Below are 19,910 nucleotides of genomic sequence, written 5' to 3' on the forward strand. Positions count from 1 at the left end.
AATAACAATCAGTCATTTTACTGAAAATGGAGCCGCTTTAACAAAATTTTCTTTTGGGATGCGTCTATAGATGGCCCTCCATTTTATTCTTCTGCCTCCCTCTCTCTTCGCACCCCATGGGTTGGGGCAGTTCGAGGGCACTGGGATTGAGCCTAATCTGTGCTAGTCTCAAATAACATGGATTAGACCCAGTCCGAGTTCCCTCGGAGTGTCCCAATTCATAGCTCTCGGACTGTCCCAATCCTTGAGTCTCGGGCTGCCCCAATATTCAAATTGCAAACGGGGCGATTTATTAAAAATGTGTAAAACATCCAATTTATTGAAAATCGGTGGGTCTCGGACAAGACTATGTAGGTAAATCAGTCATTTTTCATCGAAAATGGAGCTGGTTTAATGCAACAGGAAGCAGTTAAATTGGAAATGAATTTGTTCGAAGCCAAAGCAAAATATTCGAATTGCAAAAAGGAAGGATAATATTAGATGCTATTGCTGAAAAAACGACCATTATTCTGATACAATAATTTAAATATTTTTGTGATGTAAACTATTTAAATATAAGACCTATCTGAATCATTTGGCACCCAAATTCTACTTCAGGTTATATGGTTAAACTGACTTCAAGAAACTCTTCCTACTTCAGGTTCATGCTTCATTGAAACCCTAGGAAGATGATAGAATTCTCTCAAGTACTCCAAAGCCTCAGCATTATCATTACAAACCTTCCATAGTGATTCAACCTCCCCTCTCGAAACTGTTCCCCAACCTTTACAATCTTCAAGAAAGTCAAGTAGTTTCGAATAGAAAGAATCGTAGTTCATCACGATGAAGGGAATGGGATGTTCCGAACCGATCCTTTGTAGTTGAATTAGGGCTAGAATCTCAAACATTTCATCAAGAGTTCCAATACCACCAGGAAGAGCGACCACGGCTGTTTTGTCTGTAGCAGTACGCCTAACTGCAGCATCCACTAACCCATGTTTTCTTGCAGAAAAGAACCTGCAAAATAAGAGCAGCTTATGAGATCGATCGACTATTTTTTTTTTTTTTTTTATCGATCAGGATAGTTAGTTATCCACCTGCAGGTAAAATACGATTCTGAAGTGAGGTAAGGATGGAAATTTGAAGATGTCCATTCACCAGCTTCTCTACCTATCTTAAACCCACCAACTGGTTTCCCTGCTTGAAGGGCACCTTTAGTTGCAGCATCCATTAGACCCGGACCAGCTCCGCTCCAAGAAGTGCAATCCAAGAGATTTGCTATCTGTCAACAATAGCTGAAAGGGTTTATATCCAACACCTGTTTATCTTCTGATGTTCATGTTCAATGAGGTTAAGAAGGTAAAGTTCGGACTTTTTTTTTCTTCGTCGAGATTATCCATGGCCAGTAGTGATCTATTGTGCGCGAAATTTGTTCAGCCTTGTCTCTCTTATACTTATGTTATATGGACTAAAGAAACACAGAAAAGGGTAAAATTTTAAGTACTTGCCTCTCTCCCCAACTCCAATGATTGCATGTAGTGTTGATGATCTGGTCCCATTCTTGAAGAACCCAGATAAACGACCCCCCTTCCGAGCCTTTTTATGAGTTCATAGCATTTCTTTATCTCTTTTTTCACCTTTTCAAACATTGAAATCCTATTAGCGAAAGGATGTTTAAAAATTTTTGTGTCTTGTCATGATAACAAATAAGCAATTTGTAATATTAATAACCATTATTATGATTATTATAGAAAAAGAAAAAGCGCTGGAAGCACAAAAGATGCGAGCATCGAAGAAACAGTGAAAGGAAATATTGAAAACAGTCTCAATCCTTCCACTTAAAGAGATGGGACTACTGAACTGAACTTCAGCGACTTCTTCGAGGGGGGTTCAGAATTTGTTTATCAAACAGGAGCACGTTCTCTCAGTACTATAAGAGGATTCAAACAGCTACTTAAAATACGAGTCTACCCCACTACTAAGTTGATCAAAACTTTGAAACAGCCGAATTCTAGACTAACGTAAGTCTTCAAAAGTAAACTAAACTATATATGGTTTAAGTGTTCCCGTATTCATTTTCTCTTCTTCGAATCATTTAGAAAATGCACAAAAATTTTTACGGTTTTTCGTCTTCCTTTTGACTGTTGTTATGATTCTGAACCAACAATTTGATAAACTGAAACACCAGTTCCTCTATTAAGCAGGTTTGACAGTTAACAGATTCTTGTAATCTGCTTAAAACAATAGTAGACCAAGGAATCAAATTTTGAAATATTTCGGTCCAAATGACCAAAATATTTCCATTTCCATGCCTACCAGAATTTCCATCGAAACCGAAATTTAACTAAGTTTCTCTTAACAATATCTTGTCAAGGAAATAAATTGCAAAATATTTCAGTCGAAATGACCGAAATATTTCCATTTCCACCGAAACTGAAATTTCATTCCTTGAAATAAACTGGTTCACTTCCAACCATCAGCTTATCTAGTAACTGTTTCATTTCATAAAACTGATAAGCAACAATAAGATTAGGGTTTTTTTTCTCCTCCCCCAGAACAATTTAAAGAATCATAAGCACAGCTCTAATAGCTCATTTACCATCTCTTACATCCAATCACATCAAAAGTTTCCTTGATCACCTTAAGAAAACTCACCAAGCAAGAAATAATGAAAACCCAATACTATCCAAAAACTCAAATTCTCAAGAACACACATATAAAAAGGATCTGATTTCTAAAATAGAAACTGGGTTTACCTCATTAGGGCTGGTTCTCTCATCAAATTCAACTGGTAAACTTCCACATGAAATCAATCTTCCTGATTGAAGGCAACTCCTTGAAAGCCTAAAATTTGAACTTGGGCAAATCTTTTTATTGAGAAATTTTACTTCTATTGATTTATGATGGTTCTTTCTAATCATAATCTGAGAACCCATAAAATTTGTCGCCGAGAAATCACCCATTTCTCAGTGAAGCTATACAAAATCAGCAGAGATTGGGTTATGAGTGAAAGTGAATTAACTCTGGAACTGGGTACCTTTGCCTTAGTTGAACTGTATAAAACCTAGAATCTGGAGAAGAAAGAACTGTTTCTGATTATCTCTAGGAACTCTTTTTTGGTTGAAAGTATCTCTAGGAACTCAGGCATGAATAAATATGGAACCGTTTAGCTTGTAATGGTATCTTTCACTCTTTCCTATGGGCATTTTTTGATGCCATAAAACATGAGGTTTAACAAGTAATGGTTTCTTTAGGCCTTGGATTCCCAAAATCATAACATTGTCACAATTTCTATTGCTAGCACAAGTTTCTTTAGGTATTGGTCTTGGATAGGGGTGGGAGTTTGGTCCGAAAAACCCGGAATCCGCCCACATCCGCCCGAGTCCGAAGCATCCGTGACCGTCCGTTGCCCGAATCGGTCCGTACCCGCCCGACCGAAAGAGCTTAAGCGGACGGACGCGGACATAGGTCCTTACCCGGTGGTCCGACCGAATCCATCCACTTATATTGTCCGCCCGACCGAATCCGTCCATACCCGTTCGTTTATCTTACCCGTTATACCCGCCCGCCTATATGATTGATTTTAAGCCTTTAGATTTGTAGGATTAGCTACAACCGTTAGATTTCAAGAGTAAAAATACATAACCCTAGAACTCACTTTTCTTAATCTTATCTTCACCTCTTTACTTCTCTAGTCTCTCTCTCCTCCAAAATCTCAATATCTCATCAATAACCCTTGAACCCACAATACACCGTAGAACCCACAATGCACCGATCGTAATCCATGTGAAGAAGAATACAACCGATCGTAATCCATGAGAAATTTCAATAATTATCTTTTAATTTTGTATTCATATACTTTTTGGAATTGTAAAGTGGGAGTTTAGAAAGTTGTATTTAGTTACTAAACATTTTTAATTTCGGATAATTTTTATTTTATTTGTTCATTAGTAACCGCTGCCCGACCGACCGAATCCCGGTTTGCCCGACTATCAAAACGGTCACGGACGGACACTTTGTCAGAGAAAAATCCGAAATGCCCGCCCGTTTTGTCTGGATGCCCGAATGGACACTTAAGACTTATGCCCGTTACGCCCGGACCGATTGACTTAGTGTCCGTTTCCCGCCCGTCCGAACCGATTCCCACCCCTAGTCTTGGATGTGTTTGTGGTAGGTCACCAGTTCGAAGTCCTCCATCTCATTATTTTGTTCTCTGTGGGTCCTGCCTCCGCCCTTGAGTGGTAGTGATACAGTGCTTTAGTATTTGTAAATATGTGAGTTTAAAAAAAAAATCACTAGAGAATGGTGATTTACCTCTCACTACTGATTTCCAATTAGCGACATCTCCTTTTTTTAATTAGATATTGGGAATCCCCATTTTTTACACTTAAAAGTACGAAAATAGTCCTATACTTATTTTTTTTGTATCTCTCATTTCACTACAGTCAACTTAACACTCTAACTTCGGTCATGCTGTGAATTTTTTTTAACTAATTTGTAAATTCAGGGCTGATATAACACTGTAACTTTGGTCTTTCATAAATTTTGTCATCTATTTTGTAAGTTAAATTAGTAATTTCTCTTCTAACTTTTAATTTTTTTGTTCAATTTATAATTTCAATTTGCATTTACTTTCTTTATAATTTAGTAATTTTAAAATTTTCGATAAACGTTGTTGGTAAAGTAAAAAAATATGGATAAGAGAAAAAAAATAGGTATGAGAAATGAAGATTCATCGACAAAGCATAACATCGAAGAGGTACGAGAGATTGAAGAATAAGATGAAAAAAACAATAAAGATGCGGGTAATTTTGTAGTTTTAAATATAAAAAAGGGTATTTTGGTAATATCCAATTAAAAAAACGGATGTCGCTGATTGGACATCAGGGCTGAAGGAGTATCGCTGAATTCCACTTTTTTTTTTTAGAAGTATAGAGGTAAAAAATGTTTATGAAAAATAAATAAAATTTCCATACATTCATTAGATGTTATTTTAATAGTTAAAAATAGTTATATTTATGTTAAATTAATTAGTAAAGAATAATAGTCATGCATAACAATATCATGAAATGTATGAGCGAATATGTAGCGGATCAATGTATATGTTAGGGGTGTAAATTTATGCTTATTATAGTTGTGTTGATAATGTGTTTACAATTTATATTTATAACTTGCGCCTATATAGACAGGGACGGAACCAAGATCCCATACGTGGCTTTGGGTTGTGAGCATGCAAACTCCACCACCAAAGCTAAAGCAAACTATTGTAGATAGTGGGAGTGTAGCTTGTATATATGGATCATGCCGGACAACTATCCAGCTGGTCTCCACATAGTTCCGCCCTTGGATATAGACATGTTTTTTTGTTGAAAGGATACGTTAGCATGTTTGTGTATAATGCGCTAATTATAAGTCAATGCATTAAGTATAAGTCACAAATGTAGCCCGTGTTGGATTGTCAAGGTGTAACGACGGTTACAGTCCACCCACTTCTTGGTGTAGTGATTGGACACCCACACCGCAACACAGAAATTCCAGATGATCCTATAAAAGTACAAATCACAAATTTATTAAAGTTGAATATAAATAAAGTATAGGTAGATTAGATGAACTTTAAACCTCTTAGGATGACCTTTAAGATTTAAATAAGACAGTTATAGTGCTTATTGAATGTGTTATTATCTTTTCATTATGTATCAATATCTTGTAGTGATGACTCTTGTAGTCTATTTCCCAAAAAAGAAACGGTTCACATGTTACGAAGGTTGGAACTCAAAACTTCAATTGAGTGACGAAAGGTAGACTGAATCAAAGGTTGACTCCCACGCGAAAGTCAATGCAACAAGGGTTAACCAATACGTAGTTAGGTTGTCAGTGTACCCACTAAAGTGGTTAACCTAAAAAACAAAGATAAACAACTACTAAGCTTGGTTGACTCGACATGGGTGTCGACACAAACACAAATTTGTCGATGTGATACTGGACTACCTAGTGGACCATAGTCCTGAATTCTAACATGGATAAAAGATTGTAATCTATTATTAATTGGCGATCATCTTTACATGATTCAAACACCAGTGTTAGTACCAACATGTAGTACCATGTGGACCACATATTTGATTTCAGTTTGAGAAGTACTTACGAACTAGAGATTGGCTCGGCAGTGCTCGAATGTGATAAGAAACACGAACCCTAAAATGGGGCTATCTATCTAGTATTGGTGTCAAGATCATTACAACACAAGATCATTGATCGCAAAAGAGCTTTTAGTAATATTCCTGACCATATATGCCTTATCTCTGAGTTAGTCAAATCTTGTATGATAATGGTATTTGGAATATATTCTTAGTGTAGCTTTAATACTCATTATGCCCCCTGATAAACAGGATCAAGAGCACTGGTCTTGCACAGACTTCATGTGAATGCTCCTCAAACTTGGAACCGCTTTCTCTTCTATTGTTTGCTTTTGTTTATCCGAATTCACTATGGAAAAATGAGGAAGCTGATATGCTTGTCCGTTGGACTCGCACACTTGGACTAGAAAGTGCAAACTATCGAAACTATGGCAACACATAACTAATATGCAACATCACAACAGAATGTAATATTTTGCAAATTTACATGTAATTAGGGCAAGAAAGCAAACCACACCATCCCATTGGTCACAATAATTCCTATATTCGACCAAGATGATAAACACCTTTGGGCAATAACATGTCAAATTCTTTGCCTTAAAAATTGTGCAACACATTTTCATGCTCGAGACAATCTACAGGTTTATCAATAAACAATCTGAAATTTACATTAAATTCAATGTTGAATGCCAACATATTTGTTACAATATCCTTCTCAAGATGCTGTTGATTCTAGGGCAGCAATCTCTTTTACAACTTGGGCTTTGTCTGCCTCAAATTGTTCATCCTCTGCAAAAAATAAAAAAGTAAACAAATTCCCCCATTTCAATCTAGATTCATTTCATGTTGCAAAAACAATCTAGAATGAATAGTGCCACAAGAGATGAGAAAGAAGTTTTCTACCTTTGTCAAGGTTGAAGTCTCCAAAAAAACGGAGGAGCTTGTTTCGATTTGTAACGAGTATGCCGACTATCTCAGGGGGCTTGTTTTTATTAGCAGCAAATAGCTGCAGATGGAAATAAGGGGCAAAAAAAAAGAAAAGTTCAATTTAATAGAAGTAATAGTCAGAATTAGAAACCCTAAAAGTTTTAAATGAGAAAATCTAGAAACGATCTCTTGAATCATGTTGGTAAGTTTGCTTTACTAGAGCTTGAAACCAATTCTAGATTATTCTTAAGACCTAGATTTGTCCTTGCTTTTTGTCCCTTCAGGCTTAATCCCACAGCAGTAGGGAAATTATCATGAAGATAAAAAGTTTATACCTTGAAGACATGGAATGCTTCTATCTGGATGTTCTTGCTCGACTCCTGCATATGAGTGAAGAAATCAATTTTACTGACACCCATTTTGGAGAATGATGAGAGATGAGTAATAGAGCGTTAATTACATAAAAAGATCAATGAAGATCAGAAAGAAGCTCTTACCCTGAGAAGATTCATTAGGATCCTCAAGTTATCCTTTGAGCTCACATACCGCATCATAATGCCAGAATTCGACCGGTCTAGTAATATGTCTCCCAAAAGCTGGAAAAGAAAATGAGGGTTATCGTCGAATTCTTGCAGCGTCATATGATTTTTCTACCGCACCATATCACGGCATCACAAACAATTTTAAGAAAAGTGCTGCTATCACTGTTTCTTTTTCTAGGTTAACAGTTCGCTACTTATCACGTTCTGCAAAGTCTATTTGCTCAAAAGATAGTTCACAAAAGATACCTTGATAGCTTGTCGCCTAGTGATGTAATTGGAAGATTCAAGCAGCTTTGAGTTATACTCGGCGAAAAACTGGGCAGAGAGAAAATGGATGGAGTTGTATCATTATTTTTAACCATTAGTTTGTAAAAAAGAAGTCGACCTGAACAATGAATAGATAGACTAGAATACCCGAGCTGGTATCACTACAATCTATATCAATATAGAGCTGACATAAGAGACAAGCATAACGATGTATAAAAGAATTTTTTGTCAAATTTACCCAATCATAATTTTTGGAAAGAAACTCAGCCACAGTTGATTTATGCCTGGTCAGAAGCTCCTGCAATACATCAAGAACGTTTATGAGCATATATTAATCTAGAAAACATTATTACTTTCTAAACATAAGGATGATGGCACCTGCTGTCACTTTACAAAATTGCATATGAAACTTAATAGTTTGTTATGGCATTTTCTTGCTTTAGTCGTTAAAGTTCAAAGAGTAGAAAAAATGCCATTTATTGTATATGAATTGTTCTATCCAGTAGACATGACCTTAAAAGTTGCTGCTGCATCTGAAGCAATGTCAAAATTCGGGAGCTGAATATAATCGAAGAACTTCTTCATCTGCTCCGACTCCAACACGTACCTAAGGTTCATATAAGATTGGACTGGTCAAAAGGAAAAGAACAGGGAAGGAATTACGATCAAAGTATAACTAAGAATTTATCAGGAACAGCAAGAACTTGCCAAGCCTATTTTGGATTGAATACTTTATTCCTCACACACAAAAAAAGATGTTCATGAGAGTAATTAATTCAACAACTATGTATGGAAGGCTTACCTAGCGACACACTGATGACGTATGCATTCCCTCAACATCGCACCGTAATGTAATGCCATGTCAGTGTCGTCATACCTAAACACAATAAGTATAAATGCGTTAATACCGAGAAACCAGTCAAGGGTGAACATGCACAGGAGCACCAAATAGTAAAAGATCGGCACTCATTTTAGGTAAAACTTGCATTTTTCATTCAAAACATGAATCAGAAGAAAATATTGTCTTGTTGATGAAATCAAGAAAATGGAAAATGAGCCAATGACCTTCCTTTTCGGAACACCAGAATGCAGAAGGCACAATTACATTCTGATTTCGCCGTATAAGCATTTGTTATATGCAGCTTAAAATTGGCATACTCATGGAGTCAAACTGGCATCAATTACCAATATATTTTTTTTCTTTCCAATATTTCAACATAACTGATAAGTTTCTTTTCAGAGATCTTTACACAAAGTATAAAATAAAAGAAACTGGCACGATCCACCAACATAAATCTTTCTCATTTTAATATTTCAACATAGCTGATTAGTTTCTCTACAGAGATCTTCACATGTAAAGTATAAATTTTGTGAAAGAAACTGCTCACGTTTGCATTTAACAGTTAATAAATATAATATTTTTTTCACAGCACAACTGTTTCCCAGCTCATGCACACTTAATACTTTAAAAGGTATTAGGATTTCTTGACGTCTAACAGACGTGGGTGATTTACGAATTTATTGTAAAAGAAAAGTTGTATGCCAAAGTCAACATGTAGTTAAGTCCTAAATAAACGGTATGTTTCCATAATTCAACGTACTGAACATACAAAATATTACCAAGATGGCTGAGAGCAAGGTTTCCAATTATTAAATTTAATTTCATGAATAACTGAATCGATGCCTCGACCAACAAGTTGTAAATTGAAGATTAATATGTTTATTCACTTCTTCATATAATAAACTCTAATTCCTTGGTAAGCTATAGAAAATAATATTCAAATCTATGCAATAAATGTCAAGAAATCTGGTGTTCACAACAAGAATGCATATTGTTCTCAATCCTACCCGTATCTTGATAAGCTACTTCAACTTTAATAGATTAAAGTTCCTAGGACTAATAGCCAAGCAAAATCCAAATCTCTAACAATGTAACACTAATAGCTTACCCAGATAGCAAAATATCCATAAGATCCTTGTTGGCATCCAAGTAGTCGGAAGAAATCAACCGTGACTGAACCAGTTGCCTTTGCAAATTCGCAACAATTTGAGTGGCATCTTTCCGTGCCTAAAGAGGATTCCAACACAATAAGCATCAATAGAAACAACGAGCTTCACTAAACAAAAAGTAGGCGCCAAATCCATCGGACAATTAATGCAGGTTATTTTTTATATTAGTTAATACTTCCACAATACGAGTAAACGACGCTTACCTCCAAGTTCAATTTCGGAAGACAGGTAATTAGAAGCCGTAATGTGTCTTCTTTAAAAAACTCTTGAGTCAGCTGTGTACAAGCTTCAGAGACTGGTTCACATTCACTATTCCCATACAAAATACACTTCAACTCTCGAATGTGTTTACTTAACTCGACCATCTACAATAAGATGTCAATATATCATAACCCTGATCTGATCTAAATTACAAAATTTGGATAAGCCTACAAAAAATTAGTTGCTTAAACTTTTCATAGATCACGAAAATGGGATACTTTCGGATCACCGAAATCTTTATTAAATTTACTTCATTCCCAATCTTATATTTGTTTCTGCAAATTAAACAACCCAAACACTCCAAATTGGTTTCTCCAAATCAAATCTTTACCCCCAAAAGCATTTCAAGTTTACATTTTTAAAAATTTACCAATACTCTTAACATAATAAAATAGATCCTAAAATTCCCAAAGTGAAAGGAAAAAAATAAATCTAACGCAAGACCAATTCAATTACAATTATGCAAACAATCAAACTAGAATCAAATTAAAATTGGGGAAAAAAAGAGAGAAATAGAGAGGAAATTAAACCTTTTCTTCTCGCTTGGATTCACGAACAGCGGAATTGGGGTTAGAGATGAGGATAAGGAGGTCACGAGTTTGTCGAACGATCTCAGGAGGTGTACGAGGCTTAGATTTGAAAAGACCTTTCATGATTCTTCTGTTAAGATGAAGAAGAAGAAGAAGATAAAGCTAGTAGGGAATGGGATCGGGCAGGTAACTAGGTTGATCTCGTTGGATTTAATGTTAATTGAAGAATTTAAGTAGTTTGTTTTAAGAATTGAGGATCTAAATTAGGGTTTGAGAAGAAGATGAAATGGGGGGCAAGTTAGAGCTCTGGTTTCTTCTTCTTGTGATTTGTCCCCTGAAATCAGGGTAGTACCACGCCCATATACAAGTTTTTGTGTTTTTCTTTTTTACTGGTTTTTTTTTTTTTTTGGCGACGAGAAAGAGAACGAGAAAGAGGAAGATTTTAAGATTAATCCATGTCTATCCAGCAACATCACAACCCAACATGGATGTCCACCACGGAATACATGTGATTCGACTTATTTCAAAATTCGGCCCATCCATTGGTAGGTCGGTCTTTTTTTTTTTTTTTTTTTTATATGATCTTTTTTATTTTATATAAGTTGACCAACTAGACATAATTCTCTAATTTATCCAATTTAGGGGTCTGGTCCGAAACTAATAGTAAGAGTTTGGTCATAAAATTAAATATTATTTTATCTTCTAACAATTCCTTTAGAATTTGATTGCATTCTTTTAAGTGTCAGTTTTTAATATTCTTTTTAAGTTTCCGAGTTTTTCTCTTATTGTACTTAAAATTTTTCTTTTTTAGTATAATCACATTCATAAGTGAAATCAATCACAATATTACATGGGGTTATTTCCTAAATAGCCCCCAACTTTGTGACCAGCTTCCTGCCTAGCCTCCTATTTTATCAAAAAAAATATTTGTTTTTTTACTCTCCCCTCTCTCTAGATCTGGTGATCTAGATCTGGTTGATCTAGGTCTGTTCGAAGACCTTCGTCGGTGAAGATGATGAGGTGGCGAGAAGGTGAGGTGGAGAGAGAGGTGATGACATGGAGGAGAGAGAGGTGATGACTAGTTAACGGAGTTATAACGGTAACTGAAAAAGGGGGGCATCTGAGGTATTTTTGATAAAGTAGGGGGCTAGGCAAGAAGCTGGTCACAAAGTTGGGGGCTAATTATCTTATTACATGGTAAGATAATTCTTATTCCTCTTAGAACTACATGAGAGTTACATAAGTAAAGTTCTACACAGAACGTTCGAACGTAAAGTGCCTCATGAAGGGAAAGGAATTGACAAGACACAGACTCAAAGAAAAGACCCTAAAGGTCGAAAATGAAAAGATACTTAAGATCGAGAATGAAAAGGCCCTAAAGGTCGACAAAATTATTAGACTTAGACTAAAAGTGCCCCAACCGAGAGAACCACCGCCGCCATTATCGGGAAGTCGCCGCCACCATCAAAGAGCCGCCAACTATATTATACTAATAATATTGAAATCTTGATCGTTCTTTTCTCTTAAGTTAGTAAATTCATCTTCAATCTTCTTGATATGTTCATCGTAGAAATCGGCAACAAATTAATCTTCTTTTCTCACGATCATCTATATCCATACTTTGATAACGTTCGATAATACTATAAAGATTATCCTAGTTCTGATGATACACATTAGGACGATCACTAGATGATCCGTAGATAATCATGCATACATCAATGGCACAGAGTATAGAGCATACAACAATTTTCTTCTTTAAACCGTTTTTTTCTTTTGAGAAAAGTAGAGATTCTATTTCTTTCATAAGTTATGGGTTGAAGTTCTGTGTAGAACGCCCCGTTTCTTAGAGAGAGGGGGAGAAAGAAAAAATTCTAGTAAATTATTTATGTTTCTTTTTAGATGAAGAAGGGAGAAAGGAGTTAGTTACTAATTCAAAGAAGATGAAATTCTTGATAAAGATCAAAGTGAAATTTTTTTAACATTTCTTTATGCTGATGAAGGAAGGAAGGATTATGGCAAGTAACGAAAACAAGACCCTCTAAGAAGAAAAAGAGAAGAGATTCCGGCGGAGGGACAACCCTTCACCGGAGGAAAAACAATAAACAAAACGGTTTGCTCTCCATAAAAACGGTTATTTAGAGAGAAGGGGGGGGGGGGGGGGGGGGGGAGTACTTTAAAACTTGATTGACTTTAAGTTGATATTTTCTTTAAGGGTGTGTTTGATATCTCCTATTTCCATGGAAATAAAAAAATTTCTATGAAAATAGGTATTTCCACCGTTTGATACGAAGTATAATTCCATGGCTTTAATTCCTTAGGATATTTCAATGAAATAGTTCACTTTTAATTCCTTGCTCTCGCCTAGGAATTAGTTTTTGGGAAAGTCAAAATAAAAATATTTTAATATATTCGGATACTTAGAAACTTAATATTTATCTCCATATGTGTTCAAAATGACGTTTTTACCCATAAAATTTAGCAAAATAAACTTTTACTAATACATTGGGTAAATGACATTTTTGTCCTTCTTACCAATGACATATGTTACGAAGTTGCCAAAATGACATTGTCATTCTTACCAAGATAATAGAAGGTAATCTCAGTTTCTAAATAAAAATAGGAGAAAACTCATAAAAACCGAAGTGTAAAACTATAACTTAACAGTTGATACCTAAACAAAGATATAAAAAAAGTTTATGCTAACAAAAAGTAATCAAAGTTGAAAGAGTTCACTAAAAGATCTCAAATAAAAACCTAAAAGTATTGATAGCAGTGTTTAACAAGTTCTAATAATATTAATCTCATTTACAAATTCTATCTTTAGTTTCAAATCCCGAATTTAAATCAATAATTTATTACTATATAAACTGTAAGAAATTTTAATCCTCATGGGGCTCGAACCCGAGAGTTTCGGTTCATAAGACTAATTGAGTAACAGGACTCCGGTGGTATCTATTAGTTTTTCTTAATTTATTCATTTACTACTTTGTGAAAGCAAACTGATACCTAATATAAAGCAAAAATAAAACGAGAAAAAAATATTTAGAGGCTAGAATAAATAACAAACAATTACGATTTTAATAAAAGAGAAAGAAAAAACTCGTAAGAACTATGACGTGTAATTAAAATTAATAAATAAGAATCTATAATTATTAATAGCAACATCTAAATATTTCTAAAAATATTAAGCTTATTGATAAATTTATTAAATATATTTTTAAACAAAACAATTTAAAAATATAATTCCATGGAAATAAAAAAATTTCCATGGCAATAAAAAAAAATTTCTATGAAAATAGGTATTTCCACCGTTTGATACGAAGTATAATTCCATGGCTTTAATTCCTTAGGATATTTCAATGAAATAGTTCACTTTTAATTCCTTGCTCTCGCCTAGGAATTAGTTTTTGGGAAAGTCAAAATAAAAATATTTTAATATATTCGGATACTTAGAAACTTAATATTTATCTCCATATGTGTTCAAAATGACGTTTTTACCCATAAAATTTAGCAAAATAAACTTTTACTAATACATTGGGTAAATGACATTTTTGTCCTTCTTACCAATGACATATGTTACGAAGTTGCCAAAATGACATTGTCATTCTTACCAAGATAATAGAAGGTAATCTCAGTTTCTAAATAAAAATAGGAGAAAACTCATAACAACCGAAGTGTAAAACTATAACTTAACAGTTGATACCTAAACAAAGATATAAAAAAAATTTATGCTAACAAAAAGTAATCAAAGTTGAAAGAGTTCACTAAAAGATCTCAAATAAAAACCTAAAAGTATTGATAGCAGTGTTTAACAAGTTCTAATAATATTAATCTCATTTACAAATTCTATCTTTAGTTTCAAATCCCGAATTTAAATCAATAATTTATTACTATATAAACTGTAAGAAATTTTAATCCTCATGGGGCTCGAACCCGAGAGTTTCGGTTCATAAGACTAATTGAGTAACAGGACTCCGGTGGTATCTATTAGTTTTTCTTAATTTATTCATTTACTACTTTGTGAAAGCAAACTGATACCTAATATAAAGCAAAAATAAAACGAGAAAAAAATATTTAGAGGCTAGAATAAATAACAAACAATTACGATTTTAATAAAAGAGAAAGAAAAAACTCGTAAGAACTATGACGTGTAATTAAAATTAATAAATAAGAATCTATAATTATTAATAGCAACATCTAAATATTTCTAAAAATATTAAGCTTATTGATAAATTTATTAAATATATTTTTAAACAAAACAATTTTAGTCCCGGCGGGGCTCGAACCCGCGACCTTCGGCTCATAAGACCAACGCTCTAACCAACTGAGCTACGGGACTTAAACGATGATAATATTTGTTTGTTTTAGAAGTTATTACTTTTGTTTTTAGTCCGACGGGGATCGAACTCGATCTTCGACTCATAAGACCAACGCTCTAACCAACTGAGTTACGAGACTTCGCGACGGGGCTAAAACTCGCGACCTTCGGCCCATAAGACCAACACTTCAACCAACTGGGATACGAGATTTAAAGGATGATAATATTTGTTTGTCTTCTAAGTTATTTACTTTACGTTGGTGGGAATAAAATGATACTTAATGTAAAAAAAGTAAAAATATAGACATGAATGAAATAAGATTATAAAAGGCTAAAAAAGGGAGCAATATAATTAACAAAGTAAGTTGTTTTAGAAGAATAAGAGAAAACACTTGTAAGAACCAAAGCGTAAAATTAAAAATTAATATACAATTTAAAAGGTTGATACCTAAACAAAATTATAAAAAAGTTGATACTAAAAACGTAATCAAAATTTAATAAAAATATTAAACTTTTTAAAATATAACACCTAATCATTTCTAGATTTTTAAAAGTTTCACCACTAGTTTTAAAAAGCAAATTTGAATAAATAATGAATCTTTATAATATGACATTTGATTATTTATCATGTTATTCACTTAATACATTTGTGAAGACAAGATGATACCTAAAAATATAAACTTAAAAGAAATAAGATAATAAAATGCTACAAAAAATGACTATAAATAAAAAACAGGTAATCACTTGCTTTAGAAAAGCAAGGGAAAAAACTCGTAAGAACTAACACGTAAAATAAAAAATTAATATACAATTTAAAAAGTTGATACCTAAACAAAACTATAAAAAGGTTGATACTAAAAACGTACTCAAAGTATAGAAAAATATATCAAAAGATCTAAAATAAAAATCTATTATAATTGATAGCAACACCTAACCATTTCTAAAAATATTAAGCTCAGTTGAAAATTTCACCACAAGTTTTAAAATGCAAATTTAAATACATAATTAATTCTTGAACTGTAAAAAATCTGCGACCTTCGGCTCATAAAACCAACGCTCCAACCAACTAAGCTATAAGACTTAAGCGATCATAATATTTTTGTTTGTACGTTATTTACTTATTACTTTTATGAAGACAAGATAATACCTAATACAAAAATAAAAATATAAAATAAAAATAAATAAGATAATAAAAAGCTACAAAAGATAACTATAAACGAATAACAGGTAATCGCGTTGTTTTAAAAAAGTAAGAGAAAAATTCGTAAGAACTAACACGTATAATATAACATCTATTATACAAAACAGATCCTTGTGACTAGGACAAAATAAATGTCCCTAGATGATGACTAGATTGCCACATAGATTTATGACTGGGACATTATTCATTCAAATCAATCCATCCATTTTCTTTCCCACATTAAATCTTGGAAAAAAGTTATTGTTCTTAGATGCCTTCTCCTCTTCCCTAACCTTCTCATTCTCCCCAGAATTAAACTCAAAATCAGGTCAATATGAGTAGGACAAAATAAATGTCCCTTGATGATGACTAGATTGCCACATAGATTTATAACTAGGACAAACATTATTCATTCAAATCAATCCCTCCATTCATTTTTTTTCCAACATGAAATCTTGGGAAAAAGTTAATGTTCTTAGATGCCTTCTCCTCTTCCCTAACCTTCTCATCCTCCCTAGAATTAAACTCCAAATTAATATTCTTAGATGCCTTCTCCTTTTCTTTGCCTTCTTCTCTTCTTCCGTAAAATTCTCCTTTTTTTCCGTAACCTTCTCATCTTCCCTAGAATTAAACTCAGACCTTTACAATCTCAAAACCCACTCTTTGATGGAGACTTGATGCACTGTAAAATTAGACGCCCCACCCTTCAACCCCTCAACAAGAAATAACGGTCCAACTACGCTGCAAACCTCCATTCCTCTTCCTCTCTTTAAAATATGTAACTCAAAACATGGTTTGGTAGTTTTCTCTTCACATTTCTAAAATTTAAGCCCTAGAAAAGATGGTAAATTATTCTTTTAGATCAAAAATATCTTTATGTTTTATCACATGGGTATAACTTATATTTGGTAGAAATCAAACTGCTTTTTGGAAGATCGGCTTAGTTGTTGTACATTGTCAACTAATAAGAACACAAGCTAGAGGTTGAAACTATAATGAATCAAAGCTACCAGAGGATTGATACCAATGAAACTAAACAACAAATTATTAATTCAACCTAGATGTAATTAGTTTGTATTGAATGGAATTCAGCTACTACATTAGCTCGTATCATATGGATAATCATTTAAAAACAGGTTTTGTACTAGGTTAGTTTTGTTTGATTATGTTTGCATTTTCCATTTTCCCTTGGTAAATAAAGTACTAAGGAAAAATAATAACAATATATAGTTGCTACACTCTCTTGAGATGTCAAGCTTTTGTAAGAAAATAAACAAATTAAGCTTCTTCAATCTCCATCATATCTGTGACAAGAAAGTAGGAGCTTTATGTGTTTGTGTTGCTTAATAATTTCTGACTTGCATAAAAGTTTTAAACACTAGATGGGTATCTATTAGCGTGTTAGTGGTCCTTATTATCATTTTGAGATTTCGGTATAGTGTTATCTTCTTGATAGATCAGAAACATTGACACGACTCCTCCTCCTACACATTAATTACTTCCATTGGGATCTTCAGTTTCTGCAGTTTGAGTGTTTTGACAAGAATCGTATTTATGCTCTTTCACATGAAGCAATTTATGCATGTAAGCTTCCTTTTCTAACTAATGCCAAAATATCCTATACTTGGGATATTTTGTTAAGAAAACAGTACATTGTCTTGTGTTGACGTGTTGTTGGAAGATACTGATTTAAAAGTTGCCAAATCAAAGTGGGCAGCTCCCAGAATAAGGCAAGCACATGAGATTAAGGTTTAATGCACTTAAAGCTTCAAAGGAAGAATGCCCGATACTTTTCACGAAAGAGGCAAGCTTTCAGCCTAAACAACAAGAACGAAGCACCAAAAAATCACAATTTGAGTAGTTCGATCAAGCTCTAACACCAAGTCCGACCAAGTCGGCTAAGTGAATTTATATCTAGGCTTGGTATTGCAGATGATATTTCCATAGATGCTCGAAAAATTTTATAAATTGAGGCCTCTCATAAAAGCAGCTCATTCATTACCTGAGAAAAGAGATTGGCCTAAACTATATGAAATTGTAGGAACAATAACAAGGTGTTCCTCCAAATCTCTGCTCTAATTTTCGCATGCAAGCAAGTTCCACCAAATTTAACATTAACTTCAAAATTGTGTTTGATAACTATTTTACTTTGTGCTAGATATTTGTTGTTTATAATATTACGAAGATATGTTTGTTAACTTTGAGTTGGTTGAGACACCAACATCAGAAATTCAGATATAGTGTGTATGAACTTATGCAATCGGAATTTGGGTGTTGATGGATATAAGGTTTTTGACCAGGAATGTTGAACGAGAAGAAACCCTTAGTTTGAACAATAACTCTTTTTCTGTTGTGAATTTCTATCATGGAAATTACTTAATGTAAACTGAAAGCAGTATTTTATGAATAAAGTCGACCGTAAAGAATAAACAAATTTTTAGTCTGACACACTAACTACCAATGGACGTCTGATGAACCTCCCATTAGAAAGGCCATATAAAACCTTATTTTCATATTTTTGGAGGAAATAAAGTTTGAGAACACAACAACTTGTAGAATCTAAAACCGTTAGTTTCTTTGCCTGTAATTAAATTTGCTTGCGAAGACAAAATTGAAGTACAAGAGAAGCTTTTGTTAATTAAAGTTGAAGTTTCTCTCTTTGTTTGATGGATGATCTCCACTTGTCGACATGTTCGTTACATGGAGTTCTTGTATTTACAACTAAAACTTCAACAATTTTTTTTTAATGGATGATTGAGTATCGAACTAAACATGGAACAAAATGTTAAGTCGAGTGAGAGCTAGAATATCTTTGTGAGATATCTCTTTAAGGTATTCGGGTGTTAAAACAGTAGAAAACTATACAAGATAATGACACTATCAAGAAGCTGGAAAATATTTTATCGTATGGCGACGTTTACCTCAAGAAACATCACTTTTCTTCGAGACATCCGTTTTTTAATCCGTTCACATTTTTTACATATTGAAAAACTATATGCATCAATTTAATTTTTGTGAATATATATCCTCACTGTCCAAGACATCTGTTTCAAAGTCTCGGAATTTAAACAATTTTCTCCTAATTTATTCAAGTCATTAATTTTGTTTTCGTAACTTCCTCTTCAATTTCCTAAATTGACATGAGACATGGAAACGTTACTCATATTGTTTATTCTAATAACAGTCTACCTATCTCTTCAAATACATGTCCCTTGAAGATACATATCCCTGCCAAAATTCAGTTGGAATTATTTTTGGATATGAATTTTTTTAATGATAGATTTGTATCTCGTTATTATCATTTAATTTTCCAGTGTTGTAGTTTTGACATATTGGAGAAAAAGTTTTATCAAGAAATTTCTCAACCATATGGAGGTTGGCTTCCACATATTTTGAGAGTCTTTACAAATGCTAGATATTCATGCACTTGCGTTCGGCTGGTATTTTTTCATTCTAATCTTAAACAAATTTCATTCAACAAACATTTCATCAAAAACATAAATATTTTGAACACCCTAATAATCATTTTTAACCTATATATGATATATTAGGTTGCTTCTATTGTTAGACAATTGTTTCCATTTCGATTTTATTACCTCAACCATGCACATTGCATAAGGGGCATTGCCCCCGCACGTAGTGCGGGGGTTATGCCTAGTTAATTTACAATTCAAAAAATTGATACCTAAAACAAAACTGTATTAAGGTTGATAATAAACATGTAATCAAAGTTCGGAAAAAGAATATCAAAAGATGTAAAAT

The 19,910-nt window shown here is 33.6% G+C and overlaps 2 protein-coding genes and 1 non-coding gene across 3 annotated transcripts; all 3 read right to left on the minus strand.

Annotated features, from left to right (window-relative positions):
• Positions 1–455: 455 nt before the first annotated feature.
• Positions 456–3,231, minus strand: LOC147549438 (Putative lysine decarboxylase family protein). The gene is made up of 4 exons (XM_086671714.1): positions 2,736–3,231; positions 1,488–1,616; positions 1,077–1,261; positions 456–996 (listed from the first exon to the last, which is right to left on the minus strand). The coding sequence occupies exons 1-4, from the start codon at positions 2,940–2,942 to the stop codon at positions 618–620; spliced, it is 900 nt and encodes a 299-aa protein (XP_086527840.1). The 5' UTR covers positions 2,943–3,231; the 3' UTR covers positions 456–617.
• Positions 3,232–6,637: 3,406 nt separating this feature from the next.
• On the minus strand, positions 6,638–11,191 carry LOC147549439 (putative MO25-like protein At5g47540). The gene is made up of 11 exons (XM_086666795.1): positions 10,651–11,191; positions 10,063–10,224; positions 9,799–9,917; positions 8,652–8,726; positions 8,363–8,456; positions 8,088–8,147; positions 7,829–7,897; positions 7,538–7,636; positions 7,376–7,420; positions 7,017–7,119; positions 6,638–6,902 (listed from the first exon to the last, which is right to left on the minus strand). The coding sequence occupies exons 1-11, from the start codon at positions 10,771–10,773 to the stop codon at positions 6,829–6,831; spliced, it is 1,023 nt and encodes a 340-aa protein (XP_086522921.1). The 5' UTR covers positions 10,774–11,191; the 3' UTR covers positions 6,638–6,828.
• Positions 11,192–14,915: 3,724 nt separating this feature from the next.
• On the minus strand, positions 14,916–14,989 carry TRNAI-UAU (transfer RNA isoleucine (anticodon UAU)). Its single transcript has one exon. It is a non-coding gene; the product is annotated as a tRNA-Ile (tRNA).
• Positions 14,990–19,910: the final 4,921 nt, after the last annotated feature.

The sequence above is a fragment of the Eschscholzia californica genome, unplaced genomic scaffold, assembly GCF_041429995.1.
Source record: "Eschscholzia californica isolate CP2 unplaced genomic scaffold, dmEscCali1.0.p SCAF_3, whole genome shotgun sequence".
Classification (NCBI taxonomy): domain Eukaryota; kingdom Viridiplantae; phylum Streptophyta; class Magnoliopsida; order Ranunculales; family Papaveraceae; genus Eschscholzia; species Eschscholzia californica.

Bases quoted from the DNA above. Each gene is read 5' to 3' on its own strand.
- LOC147549438 (XM_086671714.1), bottom strand. From the start codon at position 2,942: ATGGGTGATTTCTCGGCGACAAATTTTATGGGTTCTCAGATTATGATT. The intron at 1,262-1,487 runs GCAAGTACTTAA...TATTGTTGACAG, and splicing joins CATTGGAGTTGGGGAGAGAG to ATAGCAAATCTCTTGGATTG. The intron at 997-1,076 runs GTGGATAACTAA...CTTATTTTGCAG, and splicing joins GAATCGTATTTTACCTGCAG to GTTCTTTTCTGCAAGAAAAC.
- LOC147549439 (XM_086666795.1), bottom strand. From the start codon at position 10,773: ATGAAAGGTCTTTTCAAATCTAAGCCTCGTACACCTCCTGAGATCGTT. The intron at 8,148-8,362 runs GTCATGTCTACT...GATGTATTGCAG, and splicing joins ATGCAGCAGCAACTTTTAAG to GAGCTTCTGACCAGGCATAA. The intron at 6,903-7,016 runs GTAGAAAACTTC...TATTTTTTGCAG, and splicing joins AGACTTCAACCTTGACAAAG to AGGATGAACAATTTGAGGCA.